This window comes from Lampetra fluviatilis, chromosome 27 (genome assembly GCF_964198595.1).
Source record: "Lampetra fluviatilis chromosome 27, kcLamFluv1.1, whole genome shotgun sequence".
In the NCBI taxonomy this organism is placed as follows: Eukaryota; Metazoa; Chordata; class Hyperoartia; order Petromyzontiformes; family Petromyzontidae; genus Lampetra; species Lampetra fluviatilis.
Genome location: NC_136301.1, coordinates 306,829 through 326,828, shown reverse-complemented (window position 1 = coordinate 326,828; position 20,000 = coordinate 306,829). Strand labels below are relative to the sequence as shown.

General features: G+C 48.4%; 1 protein-coding gene across 1 annotated transcript in view; it reads right to left on the bottom strand.

Moving 5' to 3' along the window:
* Positions 1–8,752: 8,752 nt before the first annotated feature.
* The window catches only part of LOC144942432 (scavenger receptor cysteine-rich domain-containing protein DMBT1-like), a gene marked incomplete at its 3' end in the record, with an annotated part of 174,666 nt that continues 163,418 nt past the window's right edge, over positions 8,753–20,000 (bottom strand). The window contains exon 14 of the mRNA XM_078869304.1: positions 8,753–8,896. Within this exon, the coding sequence (XP_078725430.1) occupies positions 8,753–8,896 (144 nt within the window). The remainder of the gene's footprint in view (positions 8,897–20,000) is intronic.

The window sequence follows — 20,000 nt, the reverse complement described above, 5'->3', positions numbered from 1 at the left end:
CCCATTTCTATTATCTCTTTGTGCTTTTATATCAACGGTTACAGAGCACACTTGACGTGAACGCCATTCAAACGATCCTCGTGTCTGCTATCGAGCTCCCGGTCTGTCCCGTAGCCTCGTGGTCTCGGTGTCGCCTAAAAACCACTGCCCTCGACAACTGTTTCAGGACGTCAGGGAGGGGAGAACCACATTCACTGCCATCCCTTTCTAGCGGGGCGTATTGTTCTTGGGAGAATGGGGGAGATTTCGAATGAGACAGAAACCGATTAGACTTTTAAAACTATTTTTCTTTTACCAAGGCCCGCTGAGCTATAGAGATCTTTTTCAGAAGCGACTTGGCCGTAAATGATAGCTCAACGAAGTGGCTTATCATGTGGAAATTTAAAGCAGCCAATTACTATATGTTTGTAAATGTGGAGGAAAAACCCGGGTGATCTGGAGAAACATCCGCCCGACCACGGGGAGCACATTCAAAACCCCAAATATCCAGGTGTCAGGGTCGTGATCGAACCCACGACCTGCACATCAAATGAGGGAAATGACATCTATGCATTTGCTCTACATTTTCTGCACCATGCATCAGCTAGAACCCTCCAGATTATTGTAGTTTTAAAAAGGTGAATTATATAGGTAACAAAATAAACTCAACACATGTCAATAACTGTGGCTTTAAATGTAATAAAAATATAATAGGGCATTTTTGGACAATGGTCACAGAAGAATGCCCGAAACGTCACGTATTATGGTTTTCCTTTTAAAGCCACAGAGGTATTATTGACTAATGCGTTAAAGTTTTGCTGTTGCAAGCTGTGCTCATGTTCCACTGTCAACATAGCAGAATCAGCAGCATCACCAACTAATTTGTTGAACGTATCGGTAAAGTCGTGGATTCGACGATAAAAAAAACCCCAGCACAAACTAAAACAAATTCATGTCGACAATGGAATCCAACGGCTCCATTCCATCAGGTCGCGAATTCGTCGTTGGTGACGACGTGGTGATACTGGGGCCCTGTGGCGCGGTGGCGGTAGACTTTCACCGCGGCCACGCACACGGCAGCGACGGCCAGGGCGGCAGCCAGGGCGTACACCATGCCCGCCAGCGAGCTCAGCACCCCAGAAGCTGCGGTGGAAAGAGAGGGCAGAAAACACCAGCAAAAGCACACAAGCCAGCCAGCATAGAGATGTCAGACTCTTCATCATCATTGTCATAATATTTATCCGTTATTTTACGTGTATCAGTAATACCAAAATGACTGCAATTGCACATCTGTTCACATTTTAACGTGAGATAGTACCATGGTTGTTATGAGATGGGAATTGTAGCGAGACATTTTATAATTTCAAACCGTATTGTACTAAAACTGCCTTGTACCATAAATTATATCTTAATATCTCTGAATGAAAAGGGTAATTTCTGCATTACAAATTAGACGAGCAATGGCAATTGCATCATTGTGTTTATCACCATCCCCGACAGCAAGCAGTTCCACGCCTTTCCACTTTAACACGTAGGCTTTCGCGACCAATATCATCCATGATAGAGGGATTTTTTGGGGTAGATTGCGTTAGATCGCAAAAAAAAAAACCTTTACACTTGTTGCGCGGACACGGTTTGCAAGTTAATAATTCTTCCCATGGCACATTAGCAAGGCCGTCCATAGGGGATTGTGGGGCCTGGGCAAAATCTCAATGTGTGGGCCCCCCAATGCCTTCAAACTCACCCGGTAGTATTATTGACACCGTGACATGGAAACGCGGGGCCCCCCAAAGCACGGGGCCCGGGACAGTCGCTGAAATTCACCGTATCCTAGGGATGGCTCTGCATACGAGTGCTGCGTCATATTGGCAGAGGGCGGTATTGTATTGACGATTCGTTTGGTCAGGAAGGAGGATGCTCACCCTGGCGCGTCTTGTGGAGCAGTAGGGGGCCCTGGGAGAGGCCCACGTTGTGCTCGGCGTACTTTTTCTGGCTGGAGAGGTCGGGCACGGACCGTTTGGAGCGCACGCACCCTCGCCGGCACCGCGAGTACCGGTTGAAAGGGTCACAAACGCGTACGGAGCACTCCAGGTACACCTACGAAGGATGTAGGTGACCAGCCGCGAGATGTTTCAGAGCATGTTACCATTCGAATGTGAGTAAAAGTAATGATAATTTAGTTTACCCGGAAATTAACGAGTGGATATGACTGAAGCACTGAACGAAGATGGCTGCAAAGTTGGGCTCATGATGGTTCAAAGAAAAACACAAAGTCAGGTTGAGCAGGTTCGCTGAATGAAGAGAAACATTTCCGTTGCAGGGACCCACAACTGGAGCACGGCAGGATACGTGGAGCCTGGCCAATTGTTTGGGGAAAATAAACAGGTGGACGAGAGCAGGATGGGGTGATTTTGGAGTGGTAATTATAAGTGTGGTACCATCATGTCTAAGATGTAGTTCAATTGGTCAGAGTTTAAAACTAATGAGTCCAGGTTGATGTGCTACACTGCCCCCTGCGGACAAGAACTGTTCCCGTGGAGAAATCTAGAACTTGGGGCAAGAAGCAGAAGAATGTTGACTTAAAGCTTTCGTGAATGCAGGAATTCGATCGCAACACAAGCAGTCGTCACACGACCACTGGGTGTTGCGATCGAAACGTCGTAGTTTTTTGTTATTTTTTTGTTCTTTTCTTTGAACCTATCGACGTGACTTTACCGAAAGACCCAAAGAATAAGCAGAGGAATCCCACGTCAACGGTGCTGTTCATTGTTCATGGAGGGGTCATAGTCGATATTTCTCTGCCCCTGTCCAAAAGTTGAGGGGGGACAGGGAGTGGCAAACCCCCCCCCCCTTCCTCGCCCTCCTCCCCCCCCCTCCCTCCCCCCCTCCCCCCCGTACATATTTCTGTTGCCATGGGGATGCACACCTGAGAGCCGGCGAAGAACTCAACGCTCTGGAAGCTGAAGTGCTGTCTCTTGTTGTCGCCGCTGTAGTAGTTGTTGTAGGATGGGTCCTCTTGACATCTGCAGTTGGTAGATTCACAATGTAAGTTAAAGACAAAGATCCCCCGTATAACCTTAATAGACTGTTGGGGCAAGTGCTGTTCGCGAGCACAGATGAAGGCTGGCACGGCACACACGGGTGTGGGTGGCCAGTACCACGCCTGGCCGCCTTTGTTTCCCTCTAGTGGCGAAGTTTACACACCGCACTAGGTATTCATTTGAAGCTGAGTCGACCTAGGGGAGGCATCGGATCGGTTAAGATAATCGTCACCGGTGTTGGCCCTGAGCTGAAATCTATCTCGGATCGCCGGGTTCGTAGCGCAGTTCACTAACCGCTACAATACCGCTCCCCCTGTGTAAGTCACATACACACGCGTGCACAAACATGCAGGTTCATAACCTCATACTCCGAGGTCAAGGAATCATTTGATGGAATCCACTCTAACCTGGAGTGGCATTGCTCACCTTCAAAGCACACAAGTGGACAAGTCAAAAGGCAAAGCCAGTGCACCAGAACAACAACAACACACTCAGGGAGGCTCCTCAAAGAGGGCAGCCAAGCCCGGCAAGACGACGAGCCACCACGCTTGCACTCTGCTGCTCTACGAGCCGAATGCGCGGGACTTGTGTGGGAATGATCGGCTCTTGCAAAAAAGCCGGGTATTTGTGAAAAATAGCTCCATTAAGTCATCGCATTCCTCCAATCTAAGTAAAGATTCGAATTCTTGATTCTAAAGCCGAGTGCCGAATGGCAGCTGCTGGTAATCACCGGATAGCTAACACCAACAATTGTGGTCAGACTGTCCACGCTAGTTGGAATCGCCCCGCTGGATATCAGGAGGATGGTCACAAGCAATTGCTACATGGCCACACCTCCAGCTGTACGCCGCCTGAAATCGCGGAAACGGTTCCTAACCGTAGCTGATCCGCAAAAAAAACCCCATCTACGGCTACACTAATAGGAATATAGCATGCACACACGGCTCGACACAAAAGGCAAGGGCGAGTCACGACGCACATTGACACTGCCCAAAGCCTCACAGAAAAAGATCGGTCGAACTAGAGATGCATGAATTGCCCCTTCGCACGCGAGTGAGAAAGTCACAAGGTCATAATGCAGATGTGGGGCTACTCTAATAACACCGACACGTTTGACCGCAGTGAAACACGCGCCATGGAGTGTCTAGTCTAAGTACAGATTCTGATAAAGACTCTAAAGATTCGATCTATTGCTCTGGCGGTTCCTGGACGAGCCGTGCACAGTGGAGAGGGCCTTGCTCGGGTTACAGACTGGGCCATATCATCATGTGCCATGGTCTATCCACTGCTGAAGATATCACCATCACTATTATGTTCCTATTACTGGATAAATCTAGAACTTTGGAGGCAAGGCACGAGAAAAATAATTAAAAAGTATAAAATGTATGGGTGCTTCAGGTTGAGTCGATATGCAACCAATATTTTAACTCGTGATTGTGAACCGAATGAATTATCACAAGAGTGCCATCCATGCTGATCAACAGAGGTGACAAATGCGTGTTGGCGTCTTAAAAGAAAACAAATGAAGCACAGCTTGGGGTTGCCGCATGTACCCGTGTCTAATGATGAAGTAGGAGTTGCTGTCGCCCGCGCCAATGTAGGGGGACACCTTGCACGTCTCGAGGAAGAGCTGCAGGCTGCCGATGTAGGAGACGAGCAGCACCTTGTGAAGAGAACAATCGATGCGGGGTGAGATCGGATGAGAATTTGACGGAAGATTTACACCCTGCATTTGGCGCATCACGTGCAGTCATGGTAATGCTCATAGACATTAAAAAATATAATTCATATGTTTTTATTATTGTTATGTTTTTATTACAACAAAACTCGAGCCTGACATACCACGCTGAAAAATTGCGGTAACAGGGTATCGAAAATTCGTGATCATCCATTCCGGCACGAAAAATTGAGAAAATGGAAATAAGGGTCCCCCAAATGACATTTTAATTAAAAGTTTAATTGATATGAGAGACAAATAATATTAATGATAAAACTTGTCAAATTATCATATTCAAGTTTTATCCAAAATAATGTGAAAAAGCCCCCCAGTGATAAAGAGTAAAGCCTTTGCGGCCAAGTCATGATGTCATACAACGTCACATTTCACCAACCATATGATGTAATCTTGTTTTGCACCTCGGTATATAACGTATACTAATTATAGTAATAATGCTCATTCCTTTGTCAATCCAGAAGTAAATTGGTACATACATACATACGTGGAGTTTTCATAACGAACGATTTGGCAATTTTGGTCTAATTTTATTCAACGTTCATGTCTTTGACACCATTGTATGGAGTGCTCAGATGGTACGGCTCATGCTTGACCACGTGTGATGTAGCAATACATCCAGAAAAAGAGTCGTCAGGCCGACTTCCTACAGATTGCATAAATGACGGTCTTAGGTGGACGGCTATCCTAGTCTGTTTACATTTATCACTCTAGTCTAAAAACCCTCCATGGCCTTGCCCCACCTTATCTCGCTTCTCTCGTCTCTTACTCTGTCCCATCTCGTCCTCTACGCTCCCAGTTTCGGCTGTCTCTCTCTGCTACGCCCCTAAATGGGTCGCTTGTGCCAGCAAGAAGGCTCCTCGTGATGATGTTTGAGGAGGAATCGCCGTGTGACAGCGATTAACTCATCCTACCCACCTCTGTGTAGATCCAGCTCCCGAGATCCACCTCCAGTGGGTATGAGTAGACGGGCTGCAGGAAGCTCTCGTCCATGTACAGCTGGATGCTCAATTCGAAACTGCCTGAGCTGTACCTGTCGTGCACCCTGTAGTGATCGATAAAAATCACAACTTCGCAGTGAGCTTGTTTAAAAGTTTTACAAGAGCACAATCATTACCACCAGAAAGACATTGGCTGACATTCGAGGAATACCACCACACTTGCAGTGAGTGCAGTCACCTACTACCTAGGCCGTGTGATAGTTGGATTCCAGGAGAGATTGGAAATTGTTGACGCCAAAGCTGCTGCCATTTACCTGGGTGCAAAGCTCGCTACGACGCTGCCAGCGGAGCCGATTTGACAGTGCAAGGGGATGCGCAGTTTCTTGGCCTTGGTACCGGGCACGTAGCCATACGCTGTGTTCGTGTAGACGATGGTGTCGCCCTGCACCTGGGTAGAGGAAGCGAGAGAGATATTGAGTGTTGATAGAGCCCTAGGCTTTCGGATGTTAGGTTTGAACAATCTCAGATGTGCGTGTTGTGTGTGCGGTGGGGCGTCTCCAGTCTCGGGTCCCGGACAAATACCTCGACCCTGGTGCCACAGGCATGCAGATCGCTGTGCAGGACCAGGTACTGCCCTGAGATGTAGCCACTGCACGAGGGGTCCTCCAGGTGAAGAGAGTATGGGGAGAGGTGGAGTGAGTTGAGCGTGCTCAGAGGGATCAGCAGCTCCAGGTGCTGCGACGTGCAGTTGAATGCCTCCGGTTCTGCGCGCGAGAATGAATACGCCGCTTTGTTAACGAGGAGCAGAAGATGGTGGCCTTGACACGCAGGCCCCACTCCGTGAAGCGAGACATCACCACGAATCCCATCGTCAATGCCGGCGACCGCACATCGATCCATGGTCTCCATGCCTGACCCTTCAGAGCGCCAACAATTCAAGCCACCATAAACGGTGCTACAGGACCAAGAAATGCCTTCTCAGATAGGTGCCCCCAACAAGGAAAATTGAGGGGGATCTCGTGAACGTTGTGAAGATGTTTATCATCAACGTCCTCACATCTCGGAGAAATCCACAGGTTACAGTGACCAATAGGACCAGCCGCTATTCATACCCATGGATACAACCTCACGACTACCATGAAATATGGCCTGGCCCCATAGACGTCTGATTATTATGGTACTTTATTTGTGTAGGACTCGTACTAATATGACAGCTTCTTGTCTTTCTCGTCTCTTTTATTCACGCATATAGTTCACACCTCCTCCTCGTCATCACTCCATGCCTCTCTGTTCGCTCCAATGCACAACCCGCCATCATCATCACTCCATGTCTCTGTTCGCTCGCTCCGCTCCGCGACTTCGCTCGCTCTCTCTCTCTCTTCCCCAAGGTCCGTCACTCCGCTGCTACCCTACTCTGTACTCGCTCCATCCACTGTGACCCTATCTGTATTCTCTCTATCCACTGCTACCGTACGCTGTATTCTCTCTATCCACTGCTACCGTATGCTATATTCTCTCTATCCACTGCTACCCTATGCTATATTCTCTCTATCCACTGCTACCCTATCTGTATTCTCTCTGTCTACCCTTATCGTATCTATTCCTGCTCCCTGCTGCTCCGTCTCTGTCCCGGGCACCAACTACTCCAACTCCGACTCCAACACCAACCAAGACTCCCGTCTCTCCGTTACGCTGTGCCTTTATACCCGAACCAATCAGCCCCAATTAATTATCTCATCCCCCGCTTTGCTACTCTCCCCCAGGCCCCCAGCCTCACGTGACCATGTTATCGCCGTCAGCCCGGCGCCAGTCATCAGCCACTCACCCTCCTGACCAATCACCGGCCTGCGTCCTCAGTTACCCTTAACACCTGTGGTGTCTCTTAATGACCTCCCCCTTAATGGCACACAACAACAACTGTATCCTCAGTTGCCCCCACTGTACGCTGCTCGCTCCCATAGCAACAGAACGCGTGGCGCGTGACATTTCAAGTCCTACATTTGTAACAATAATGAGATCACTCCTTTGTCAGTCCAACCCTTAACAGAGGCATCGGTGGAGGTTGTTCAACCTTAACCAAAACGCTCAAGAACTGTAAGTATGAACGCTTTATATTGCGTGTTTTTACAATTAGCTTACACACTTCAAATGTAAGGATATGACACGAACAGAATGATTATTGTGATCATATTTTATTCCAATTAATTACAAGTTCAATTTGTAATGCATCACAGTATTTGCTGAATCCCATAGAGAGGGAACGACTCCGAGTCACGAGGAAGAACCACAGATGGTGGTGGTGGTGGCTATGCCCGTGGTCTGTGATCCAGCACTGTGGAGGCAACGTAGGTTGGTGGATCGAAAAAATATCAAAAGCTTGCGAGAATCCCTTCCCGTGGGTATCGAGGTGCAATACCCTGGACTAATATAATCTTTCCCTTCTGTATGGGATAGTGTTGCCACTTCCCATGCGTAGGTTTCCTCCCATAAATACTCCCTTTAAATACTCCCTATAAATACTCACTATAAATACTCACCAAGTGCCTAAAAAGGTCTTAATATGTATAGAGCAGCAGATCAATTGTTGGCACCGGCTCACCACCTGGCAGCCTTCCAGCTTGGTCTGTGGTTCCTCCGTGATTGTCAGATGCAATTCGCAACAACGTCGCTAGAAATGTTTTTATCATTATTAGCGACCATCTATGCCAGGTGGGTGATCGGCATCATGTCCGACCACCTTTATCTCCCCAGATTTGAGGCTGAGTTAACCTAGGGGAGGCGCAGGACCAGTTGAGTTATTCATCACTGGCGTTGGTGGTCGTGAGTCGGAATCGAACTTGGGTCGCCGGGATTTCCGTAGCTCACCGTGATAACTACTACACTACCACTCCCCACAGGGCACACAAACACACACATTGTGACGACGTACCTTGCAAGCAGATGACAGAGGCATCCTCATTATGCCCACAGTCGTTACTCCCCCAGGGAAGATGCTGACAGAAGGAGAGCTGAGGCTCGTAGCCTGAGCACTGGACATTGTCGAGCCATATCTGACCATAGCCCGGTCCGAAGTAAGCCAAGGACAAGGCAGCAACAGCGGAGCCACAGCCCAGCTGGCGACACACGACCTGGGCGTGCTGCAGACTCCAGATGTCATCGCACACCGTGCCCCACGTGCCGCCGTAGAACACCTCCACCCGGCCCTGACATGAGGAGCCACCCCCAACCAGCCGTATGGGCGCATCTGGTTAAAGTAAAAAGACACACAATTAGATGTGATAATGGCGATGGTGATTTTCTGCAATACCGTGAAGACGAACAATTTTTTACACCATGTAAACTACTTAATGTGACGAATTGTCGCAGTTCGGAGTGGCGATTCTATGTGATGATTTGATCACGTTTGCATTGTGACGAATGCAGTGATCTCGTGGCTGCAGAGGTCACTGCAACAAATTTAGTCCCGTGTACGGTACACAAATATAATGTTTTCTTGAAGCCACGATTATATGCATGCAGTGAAAATTTAAGAATCGATTACTCATTACGTGATGTCAGAAAAAAAGAGATACAGTACAGTCTGTTCTATAACGCGGTAGTTGCGTTGCTGAAGAACATCGTGTTATGTAAAAAATCACGTTACAATCTATAATATAGGGGAAAGCACGGTCTGCAATAATGTGTGAAATGTGTATGCAGGCTGAATAAAGACTGAGATGCGTGGGTAGCATCTAGAAGCATCCAGCAGCATCACGCCTTGTATGATGCTCCACCGAGGCAGCTGTACAGCTGCTTATTCCTAAAAGGTGTCAGTTTTGTTGCCAGATAAAAGGGTAAAAAACCAATTATCAAATTTTTTTACTGGCAAATGAGGTACCAATGGTGCTTATTCCTACTCGCGTGACGTAGTTCCGTTCGCTCGATCGCGTTAAATCCAATTCACGTTATGAAAACTACACATTATAGGAGAATAGACTGTACTGTGACAGGATGGCAACGCAAAAGGCAATGGCAACTTCTTCGCTAGGCAAGGTGCAGAGAGAGCTGGGTTCGAAGGATGATGGCCTTTACAGGCAACCGTGATGAAGCATGCGAGTGTGAAACTAATTACCAAAACGTCCAGTAGAAATCCATGGCCTGGTTGTTGGCATTGAGTCTGGAAGGAAATACAACAATATGATTATTAAGAGTGCAAGTGTAATTCTATAATAGTAATAATATTGTTATAGCAGCCACCGTAATCAATAAGAGCTCAGATCTCGAGGGAATGCGCTTCCTGATCTGGGTCCTTGAGGAGGTGTCATGACGTCATCAGAACAGCTGTGCAGGTGAATTGGGATCCATGATTTGGCACAGTGGAGAGTACAGGTGGTGCATCTGCCAGTCACCTCAGTCAGTCAACCCATGGCACGTGGGTCGGTCCCGTGACCTCCTACAAGCAGCGAGCCTTAGACACTTTCACATGACAGCCTGAAGGTGAACCTAGCTTGGCACAAGTGCCGTGGTGATGTCACAGGTGGTTGCTGTAGATGATTGGAGGTTATTACATCTTGATTGGTTGTAATTTACGGCGTTAAAAAGTGGAACAAGGTGAAGCTATTTAATTTGTGCTAAATATAGGATGTCCTTAATTATATCAAGGTGCACTGTGTTGGTTATAATTTACATTAGATATGATCAAGCTGATTCGTTTATAAATAACGGAAAATTACGTGCCAAGGAATAATTTGTCACAGTTATTTCATGTGCAAAAGTGTGATTGTTGTTTCCATATAATCGAGTCAGGTTAATTAAATACACATGTTGATTAAATAATAGATTACTCTAACATAATGGGCTACAGTGAAAAAAATTATATAAATAAAAGAATAATATATATTTTTTTACCTCCGTGACTTTACCGAAAAAACCTAAGAGTATGAATCCTTGCAGTCATGAAAGCTTCAAATCTAGAATTAAGGGCTACAGTGATTTAATACAACCTCAAGATGCAATCGACTCTGCCATCTCTGGTGAGTACTCTGTATTAACTTTACTATATTTAAACTTGTTATATACCGACAGCAGTGTAATACCGGTTTCGCCGAAAAGTAACATTTATTGGCACATTCTTCCAGGTGACAACTTGATTTGTCTGTCAGTGTTGGGTGGTGGAGGATGGTGCATAGCTCTAATGGACATTATCCCCTCACAACCATATGACCCACAAATGGATTATTAATTATATCGGTAATTTAAATTTTACTCGTGGAATTAACAGCAAAGTACAATACAACACATTCGGATCAGCACTCCAAACCATCCAATAAATAAAGATTATTGTTATCAAGTTTTCATGTAAATTAATGGTATATGTTACTCAGGACAGACAGTTAAAATTTTGCAAACCACTAAATAGTTAATATGGACAATAAAGAGTCCATGTGTATAACTTGCAAAATGTAAAAACTACATTTTGTCCTTTGGGTATCAAATATTACGGTACCGAGATGTATCAATTCATTTTTCAAAGGGCATGGTTAGCATACGCCTATAAGTTGCTTCAAGTCTCGTATACTGCATAATAAAAAAAAATATTACAACAATACTGAAACATAATTCAAAAGTCACCAAAACACGTGCGATTGTATTGTTTAGTTTGCTTTGTTCCTACAATAACAATAAAGAACACAGTCAATTCTCAGAAAATGTCCTGCTAAAATCTGGACAGGTGGCAAGCCTCCAGTGGTCGTTCCGACAATGATTCTTATTTGAATATTTACAGGGGGGTCCGTCCACTCAGAGATGCAGTTGCAATAGTCTGTTCTGTGACAGGATGGCAACGCAAAAGGCAATGGCAACTTCTTCGCTAGGCAAGGTGCAGAGAGAGCTGGGTTCGAAGGATGATGGCCTTTACTGGCAACCGTGATGAGGCATGCGAGTGTGAAACTAATTACCAAAACGTCCGGTAGAAATCCATGGCCTGGTTGTTGGCATTGAGTCTGGAAGGAAATACAACAATATGATTATTAAGAGTGCAAGTGTTATTCTATAATAGTAATAATATTGTTATAGCAGCCACCGTAATCAATAAGAGCTCAGATCTCGAGGGAATGCGCTTCCTGATCTGAGTCCTTGAGCAGGTGTCATGACGTCATCGGAACAGCCGTGCAGGTGAATTTGGATCCATGATTTGGCACAGTGGAGAGTACAGGTGGTGCATCTGCCAGTCACCTCAGTCAGTCAACCCATGGCACCTGGGTCGGTCCCGTGACCTCCTGCAAGCTGCGAGCCTTAGACACTTTCACATGATAGCCTGAAGATGCACCTAGCTTGGCACAAGTGCCGTGGTGATGTCACCGGTGGTTGCTGTTGATGATTGGAGGTGATTGCATGTTGATTGGTTGTAATTTACGGCGTTAAAAAGTGGAACAAGGTGAAGCTATTTAATTGGTGCTAAATATAGGATGTCCTTAATTATATCAAGGTGCACTATGTTGGTTATAATTTACATTAGATGCTATCAAGCTGATTCGTTTATAAAATCACGGAAAATTACGTGACGAGGAATAATTTGTCTCAGTTGTTTCACGTGCAAAACTGTGATTGTTGTTTATTATATTCGAGTCAGGTTAATTGAATACTCACGTGGATTAAATAATGGATTACTCTAACATAATGGGCTACACAGATTGAATGCAACCTCAAGATGCAATCGACTCCGCCATCTCTGGCGAGTACTCTGTATTCATGTTATTATATTTAAACTTGTTATATACCGACAGCAGTGTAATACCGGTTTCGCTGAAAAGCAACATTTATTGGCACATTCTTCCAGGTGACAACTTGATTTGTCTGGCAGTGTTGGGTGGTAGAGGATGGTGCATAGCTCTTAATTGACATATCCCCTCACGACCATAGGAACCGCAAATTAATTAATCATATCGGTCATTTAAATCCTACCTGTGGAATTAACATCACAGTACAATACAACACATTCGGATTAGCACACCGATCCATTCAATACGTGAAGACGAGTGTTCATTAGTTGTCGTGTAAATTAATGTTATATTTTATACGATCTAACCCAAAAAACTCTATTATGGATGATATTGGTTGCGAAAGCCTACGGGTTAAAATGATAGACAGTTGCAATTTATTAAAACAATGAATAGTTAATATGGACAATACATTGTCCATGTGCATAACTCGTTATATCTAAAAACCTACATTTTGTCCTTTGGGTATGGTTAGCGTAAGCTTCCAAGTTGTTTGAAGTCTCGCATACTGTATACTAAAAATATATATTACAATATCACTAAAACAGAAATCAAGTCACGAAAGACAAGTGCGATTGTATTGTCAAGTTTGCTTTGTTCCTACAATAACAATAAAGAACAAGTCAATTCTCAGAAAATCTGTTGCTAAAATCCGGACAGGTGGTAACCCGACAGCGTAGTTCCAGCAAAGATTCTTACTTGGATATTCACAGGTGGATCCGGCCCACCCAGGGCTGCAGATGCACTGGTAGAACGGATCGAATGGCAGGTTCACGCAAACTCCCCCATTTTGGCATCCGAACAAATCGCACCAGTAATCTGAAAGCAAAACACATTGCAATATTGCGTGCAAGCATTCATAATGAATAAAACATTTTAATAAGATGCTATTTTTTATCTGTCGCTCACAAATGGCCAAAAAGCAGCACCATGGCGATTGTTGATTATTGATGATGGCATTCTGCCGCCCACGTGGCAAACAGCAAAGAAGGGCAGCAAGACCCGTACAGATGGACTAAGTGCCTGGGGAGGAGGACATGGTATGATGATGGGATAAGTTGAACAAACAGAGTTACTATGGAATATCTTCTCGGTTTAGACATGAAGTCCAAGACAAGCAAGCAGTGGTAACATTTGGAGAGAGACTCCTTTGGGTTTTAGGACATGTCATGAGAGGATAGAGTGTTTATAGAGAGAGAGCGTACTAGGGCAGAGAATGAGAGGCAGGCCAAGATTGAAATGGTGAACCAGAATATGAACATCTGTGGAGTGAGTGTGGAGGTGACCCAGAGCAGAAATCAGTGGTGAAACGGGACCAGGAAAGTACACCCCAAATGCGTTTGGGTTCTGGGGGTTATGCCAAAAATAAGTCATGTAATTGTCACCACGGGCTTTGGGCCGCCAAATGACAAGAGCATCATCCAATAAACATACTGGTTTGAGCAAGGAGATACGTGACAGTTGAGCAGAAAAACTGTTTTATTCCATTCCTTCGTACAGAAGATGCATGTGTAAATCTGTCTGTGGGGTGTCTATGAAGTGACTGGATGAGGGTTGAACTGCGGGTGTCAGTGAGTTCTGAGCGCGTGTGCTCCCTGCTGTGTTCTCGGACGAGCAAATTGTGTCTGTGGGGCACATTCGTAGGCACGCATGTGCTTTGCTTTGGCACGACACCACAATCCACACATTCGCGACATCACGTGGAGAAGGCCGTGATGGCGGGGAGGAGGCCGTGATATACTCACTCGTCTTACACTGACTCACTCACACATCATACACCGACTGACTCATCATACGCTGACTCACTCACACATATACTCACTCACACTACCGCTGACTCACTCACACATCATACACTGGGAGTGTCATGCTGCCAGCTATGGCTGCAAGTTTGGTCGTACATGTTATGTATATAGTTTATATTTAAATTCGAATCACAGTTCCTATGATTGCTGTTGTTACATTGTTTTTATAGCTTTATTTATGGTGATTTCGAAAACATATGGTTAATCCATGTTTCTTAATGAAGTGCGGAGTTGGCCTGATAACTTTTATATAAATTGTCTTATGGTTGTTATTGTTAGACTTGCATCACACTGGGATTTTTTTGTAATACGGTGTTTTTTTTTCTGGAAGATTTGCTGGTTTATCCAGGATGTTTCTGTTGCGCGTCGTAGCTTTAAGATGTTCTCCGTTCATATCTAGTTTGTTGCGGTTGCACCCGACTCAAGAGCAACATGGCTCACAGGGCTATACCTAATACATGAAACTTGAATCACCGCGGTGCAAAGCTTCTGAGTGAGAGGTGACTCTTACCGGCGATGAGTAGATTCGTAGCTGCTCCGGAGAACAGCGGCGGAAGACATTAAAACAGACAAGAACATACCACAATGAACATACCACAATACTTGAAAAAATAATAAGGGTCACTCCAGATGATCACTTATTACCAGGGTTCAGTCTCAGGGCAAATTAATGTATGCATGGTGGATGCTCAGGTGTCATGCAATTCTGCGTTAGATTGATAAAGTACGAATGTTGAACTTCTTTTGCACAGTACGTAGCCAACCGTGAATGATGGTTATACTAGTGTAATGCGGGCGTAAGCGACCTTCCGGATGTGACGTCACGGGGGGTGGAGTCATGTGACGTGGGTGGAAGGTTCGGGTCCTTAAGCGGGTAAACCGGAAGGGGAAGGCAGTCGGGGTGTGAGCGGAAAAGAGTGAGGCCACGCGGGCGAGTGTGGAGAGGGGGGGCGCCGACGGCCATCGGGAGCCAACCCCGAAGATAAGAGGAAGCTGCGGAGTGGTGTGCAGCTGCAGAGGAGACAGCCAGGAGGGCTGCGTGTTAGAGGCAGCGGTGTGGCTGCCAGGAGAAGCTGCGGAGTGGTGTGCAGCTGCAGAGGAGACAGCCAGGAGGGCTGCGTGTTAGAGGCAGCGGTGTGGCTGCCAGGAGGAGCTGCGGAGAGAGAGAGAGAGGGGGCTGCTTGTTAGAGGCAGCGGTGTGGCTGCCAGGAGGAGCTGCGGAGAGAGAGAGAGAGAGCAAGAAGCTGTCAGAGCTGTGGAGGGAGAAGAGCAGCAGCGAGTACAGCCAAGGGGGGCTGTGGGAGAGAAACAGCAGCGGAGCTGCTGTTGTGGATCGGGCCGACATTGGAGTCAGCACCGAGGAGAAGCTACAGAGTAAAGACAGCCGTGTGGGTGTACAGCACGAACCGAATAATAAAGGACACTGAGCCAGACATCGTGGTCCAGTCGTTTATTACACTGGTGTCGGAAGTGCAACGGCATGTCGAAACAAGTGAGGAAGAAAGTTAATCCGGCGCCTGCATCGGCTTCTTCGTCCGACGACGACGAACTCCCTCCAACCACGGATCCTGTTGGGGTGGTGGAGGAGAGCCCGGCTGAGGCGACCACGGGAACGGGAGTGGAGGATGTTGGCGCGGTGGCGGGTCCGTCGACATCATCAGACGCGGATCAACGATGGCAAGCGATGGCGGTACAACTGGAGGCACTTAAGGACGTCCTGGCGCATCTATGCCATCTCGTCGCGCCAGAGACGATGGATGATGCAAGTGGTGCTCCGCGGGCCGCCACGTTGCCTGTCCTGCCGCCGCCATTGCCCACGCGGCAAGAGGCCGCCATTTTGCGCGCTCCGTGGCGCCAAACCGCCATCTTGGCCACGCCGCGGGCCGACGCCATTTTGAATTTGCCATCACAACCACCACCATTGGAAGACGGCGGGAAGAGGAGTCGGAGTCGCCACCTTACAACGGTTAAAGAATTTTCCGTCGGTGGGGACTGGAGCGCGTTCGCCTGCCGCTTCTTGGCGGCGGTACGCACAGCAAGATGGACCGATGCGGAGGCTTTGGAGGTGTTGCCGACTCTCCTGGACGACGAATCTGTCCGATTCTTCCGTTCCATAACGACCGATAAGAAGGCAACTTTATGTGGTGTTTTTCAAGAAATGGCCGATGCTTATGAGCCACCAGATGATGCGCATCGGCGATTCGCTCAACGACAACGAGCACCAGAGGAGTCGCCCGTGGCGTTCAGGGGTGCGGTGCTGGAGCTGGCCATGGCAGCTTATCCTGAGACGCCACAGGACCTGCTCGAGCCTCTTATATTAGGGAAAATGTTGGAGCTGTCTCGGGATCTAGGGATCCCCATGCCTGTGTGTGGGCATGAGAAGCTAACTTCCCGGACGGCTGCTAAGTGTCTCGATGCGCAATTCAACCTCCGTCGCTGGAAACAAGTGACGGCGTGGACGGGGGGGCCCGTCAAAGAAGAGGATGCGCTGGGGTGGAACCCTGCGCAGGCTGTCTATGTTCCGGATGACCGGGGCCCTCAACAACTGACGGCCGCCTCCGCTCCATGGACGGGACGCGGCGGGCCGAGACCGCGCGCGGCGCTACCAGAACGGGGCCGTCAGGAGGCGAGGCCTGCGCTTCGGCGCAACGAGGCCGAATGTTTCCGCTGCGGGCGTAGGGGCCACTACGCCAGAGACTGCTGGGCCCGCTTCCCGGCTCCGCCGCAGCAGGAGGCCTCGGCACCGGTCAAGTCGGCTAAAGATCCTCCGAAACAGGCATGTCGGCACGCACCAGACACTCGGCAAGGCTTTCCACCTCACCCACCACCTGTGTTGCGCGATCCTATTGTTGTTGTTAAAGAAAGGCCATCGGCGGGGCCTTGTCATTCAGTTACGCAGTGGCGCAAATTGGCACGGAGAGTTGTCGCGGCCGCTACGGGTTCGTCCACTGTACCGGGGTCCATACAAGGTGTGGACGTGCGCATTTTGGTCGACTCGGGGGCGTCTGCGACTATTATATCGGATGTCATTTTCCATCTGTTGGGCATTCCGCCGGGGGCTGTGCGTCCGGTTTATGGGTCGTGCGTCGCTGCGAACGGGGGTAGCATGGGTATCGTGGGTCAGGTGGATGCTAAGATATCTATTGGGGATGTGTCGGCCTCGGGTGTTGTGTTGATATCGAGATCTTTGGCGGTTCCTTGTTTGTTAGGCACCGATTTTTTGGCTAAGATGCCCATTTTGATCAAAATCAATGAGAATTGTATTGAACTGCCGGGGGGCCGTCAAATCTCGTTTCTGCCGTCGCCCTGGGGGCGACCTGCTTCGGCCGTACAAGTGCAGGCGCTGTCCGTCGCATCTGTGGACATCCCACCTGGTACACAGATGCTTATACCCTTGCGGTATCGGAAGCCCCTGCCTGATCGGCTAGGAGCAGTAGGGGTCTTGTTGTCACCGTCCGCCACGATAACAACCGGGTTGGCGTTAGTGGGGGCACAGACCATCGTCCGGCCGGATCAATTACCGTTTTTACAGGTGCTTAATGCGGGGGGAGAAAACGTCCGTGTCCCGGCCGGTACGGTTGTGGCACATGCCACTACGGCGTTTGCGACCCATGATTGTCCACATAGCCGGGGAGTTGTTGCTGGGGTTTCCGAGCCAAGGAGTTCGGATGATCGTTGGGTTGCTCATTTATGTGACGAAAATTCTTCCCTGTCCATGGAGCAACGTGGTGCGCTGCGTAAATTGTTGTTGACATATTCCGATGTGTTCAGCTCCGATGATTTGGATTTGGGCCGCACTTCGTTGCTTTACCATCACATTGAGACGGGCGATGCTGCCCCTATTCGATTAAATTCGCATCGGATGAGTCCTGCGGAGCGAGAACACGTATGGGGGGCAGTGGAAGACATGTTGGCTGCGGACATTATATCGCCATCTAACAGCCCATGGGGCGCTCCAGTCGTCTTGGTTAAGAAGAAGGATGGCAAATTGCGATTTTGTGTTGATTTCCGCAAATTGAATAAGATATTGGTGGCAGATGCGTACCCCCTGCCGCGTATGGATGACTCCCTCGACGCATTGTCGGGGGCTAAGTTCTTTTCCACACTGGACCTCTCTTCGGGATTTTGGCAGCTTCCCCTTGACGAGTCCTCACGGGAGAAAACCGCATTCCGTACGCCGCAGGGGTTATTTCAATTCAACTGTCTCCCGATGGGATTGAATGCGGCCCCTGCTACATTTCAAAGATTGATGGAGTTCGTTTTGACGGGGTTGCAGTGGGAGACATGTCTTATATATTTGGACGATATCATTGTCTTCAGCCGCACATTCGATGAACATTTGACGCGGCTGGAGACAGTGTTCACGAGGATGCGTTCTGCCAAATTGAAATTCAAACCAAAGAAATGTCACCTACTGCAACGGTCCGTCCGCTATTTGGGGCACATTGTGAGCGCTGAGGGGGTGTCCACGGATCCGGAAAAGACGGCGTGCGTCCGGGATTGGCCGACTCCGGCCACCGTGGGGGATGTTCGGCGGTTTTTGGGATTTGCCTCGTATTACCGAAGATTTGTGCCGGGTTTTGCGACGATTGCGAGGCCTTTGCATCTCCTTACGGGTAAAGGACGGAAGTTTGTTTGGGGACAGCCGGAGGAGGCGGCCTTTCGGAGTCTGCGTGATCTATTGGCCACGGCCCCAACATTGGATTATCCCGATTTCGATCACCCATTCATTCTTGATACGGACGCGAGTGACACAGGTATTGGGGCGGTGTTATCACAGTCTAAAGGGGGTGTAGAGCGTGTCGTGGCGTATGGTAGCCGAGTCTTGTCTCCTGCGGAAACCCGCTACTGTGTCACTCGCAGAGAACTTTTGGCGGTTGTTTTTTTTCTACGGCAATTTCGACCATACCTCTACGGTCGTTCTTTTATTGTGCGTACAGATCATGCGGCCTTGCAATATGCCCTTAAAATTGACCAGCCATCCGGACAGTTGGCACGTTGGTTGGACACGCTACAGGAATTTTCCTTCCAAATTCAACATCGGAAGGGAGTGCGCCATGCGAACGCTGACGCACTTTCCAGATTACCGCGGCGCGCCCCTTGTAAATGTGAGTCGGGGACGCATAGGTGTTCGCCGATTCCAAACCCCCCTCAGCCGCTTACGTTGGCCGTCGAGAAGTCGGACACTCCGATGGAACCGGGACCGGCTGACGGGGTTTTGAATCTGCCGCGGTCTGTCTGGATCCGGGAACAGATGATGGATGAGTCATTGGTGTCCTTGCGGAAGCGGTCTGCTAAGGACAATGGGAGTCCGAGTACGGCTGTGGGGCCGCAAACCGCTCTCCGAGATGGTCTGCTTATGTGGCGGGAGGGGTTCCAGGAACGTTGGCGCCTGGTGGTACCAACGTCCTTGCGATTCGAGTTGATTAGAACCCTCCATTGTGACACTCTCTTACATTTAGGGGTGCAGAAGACCTTGTTGACGTTGCAACGTCATTATTTTTGGCACGGCATGGCGACAGATGTCGTAGGGCACGTGCGCGCGTGCCCTGCGTGTGCACAACGTAAGCCGCCGAAACATCCTTACGTGCCGCCTCTCCAGTCGATTCAGGTGTCTCGAGTCAATGAATTGGTGGCACTGGACATATTGGGACCTTTTCCACCATCGGCGAGGGGTAATAAATATTTGCTGGTAGGGGTTGAGTACCTCTCCCGTTGGCCGATGGCCTGGCCGTTGCCCGATC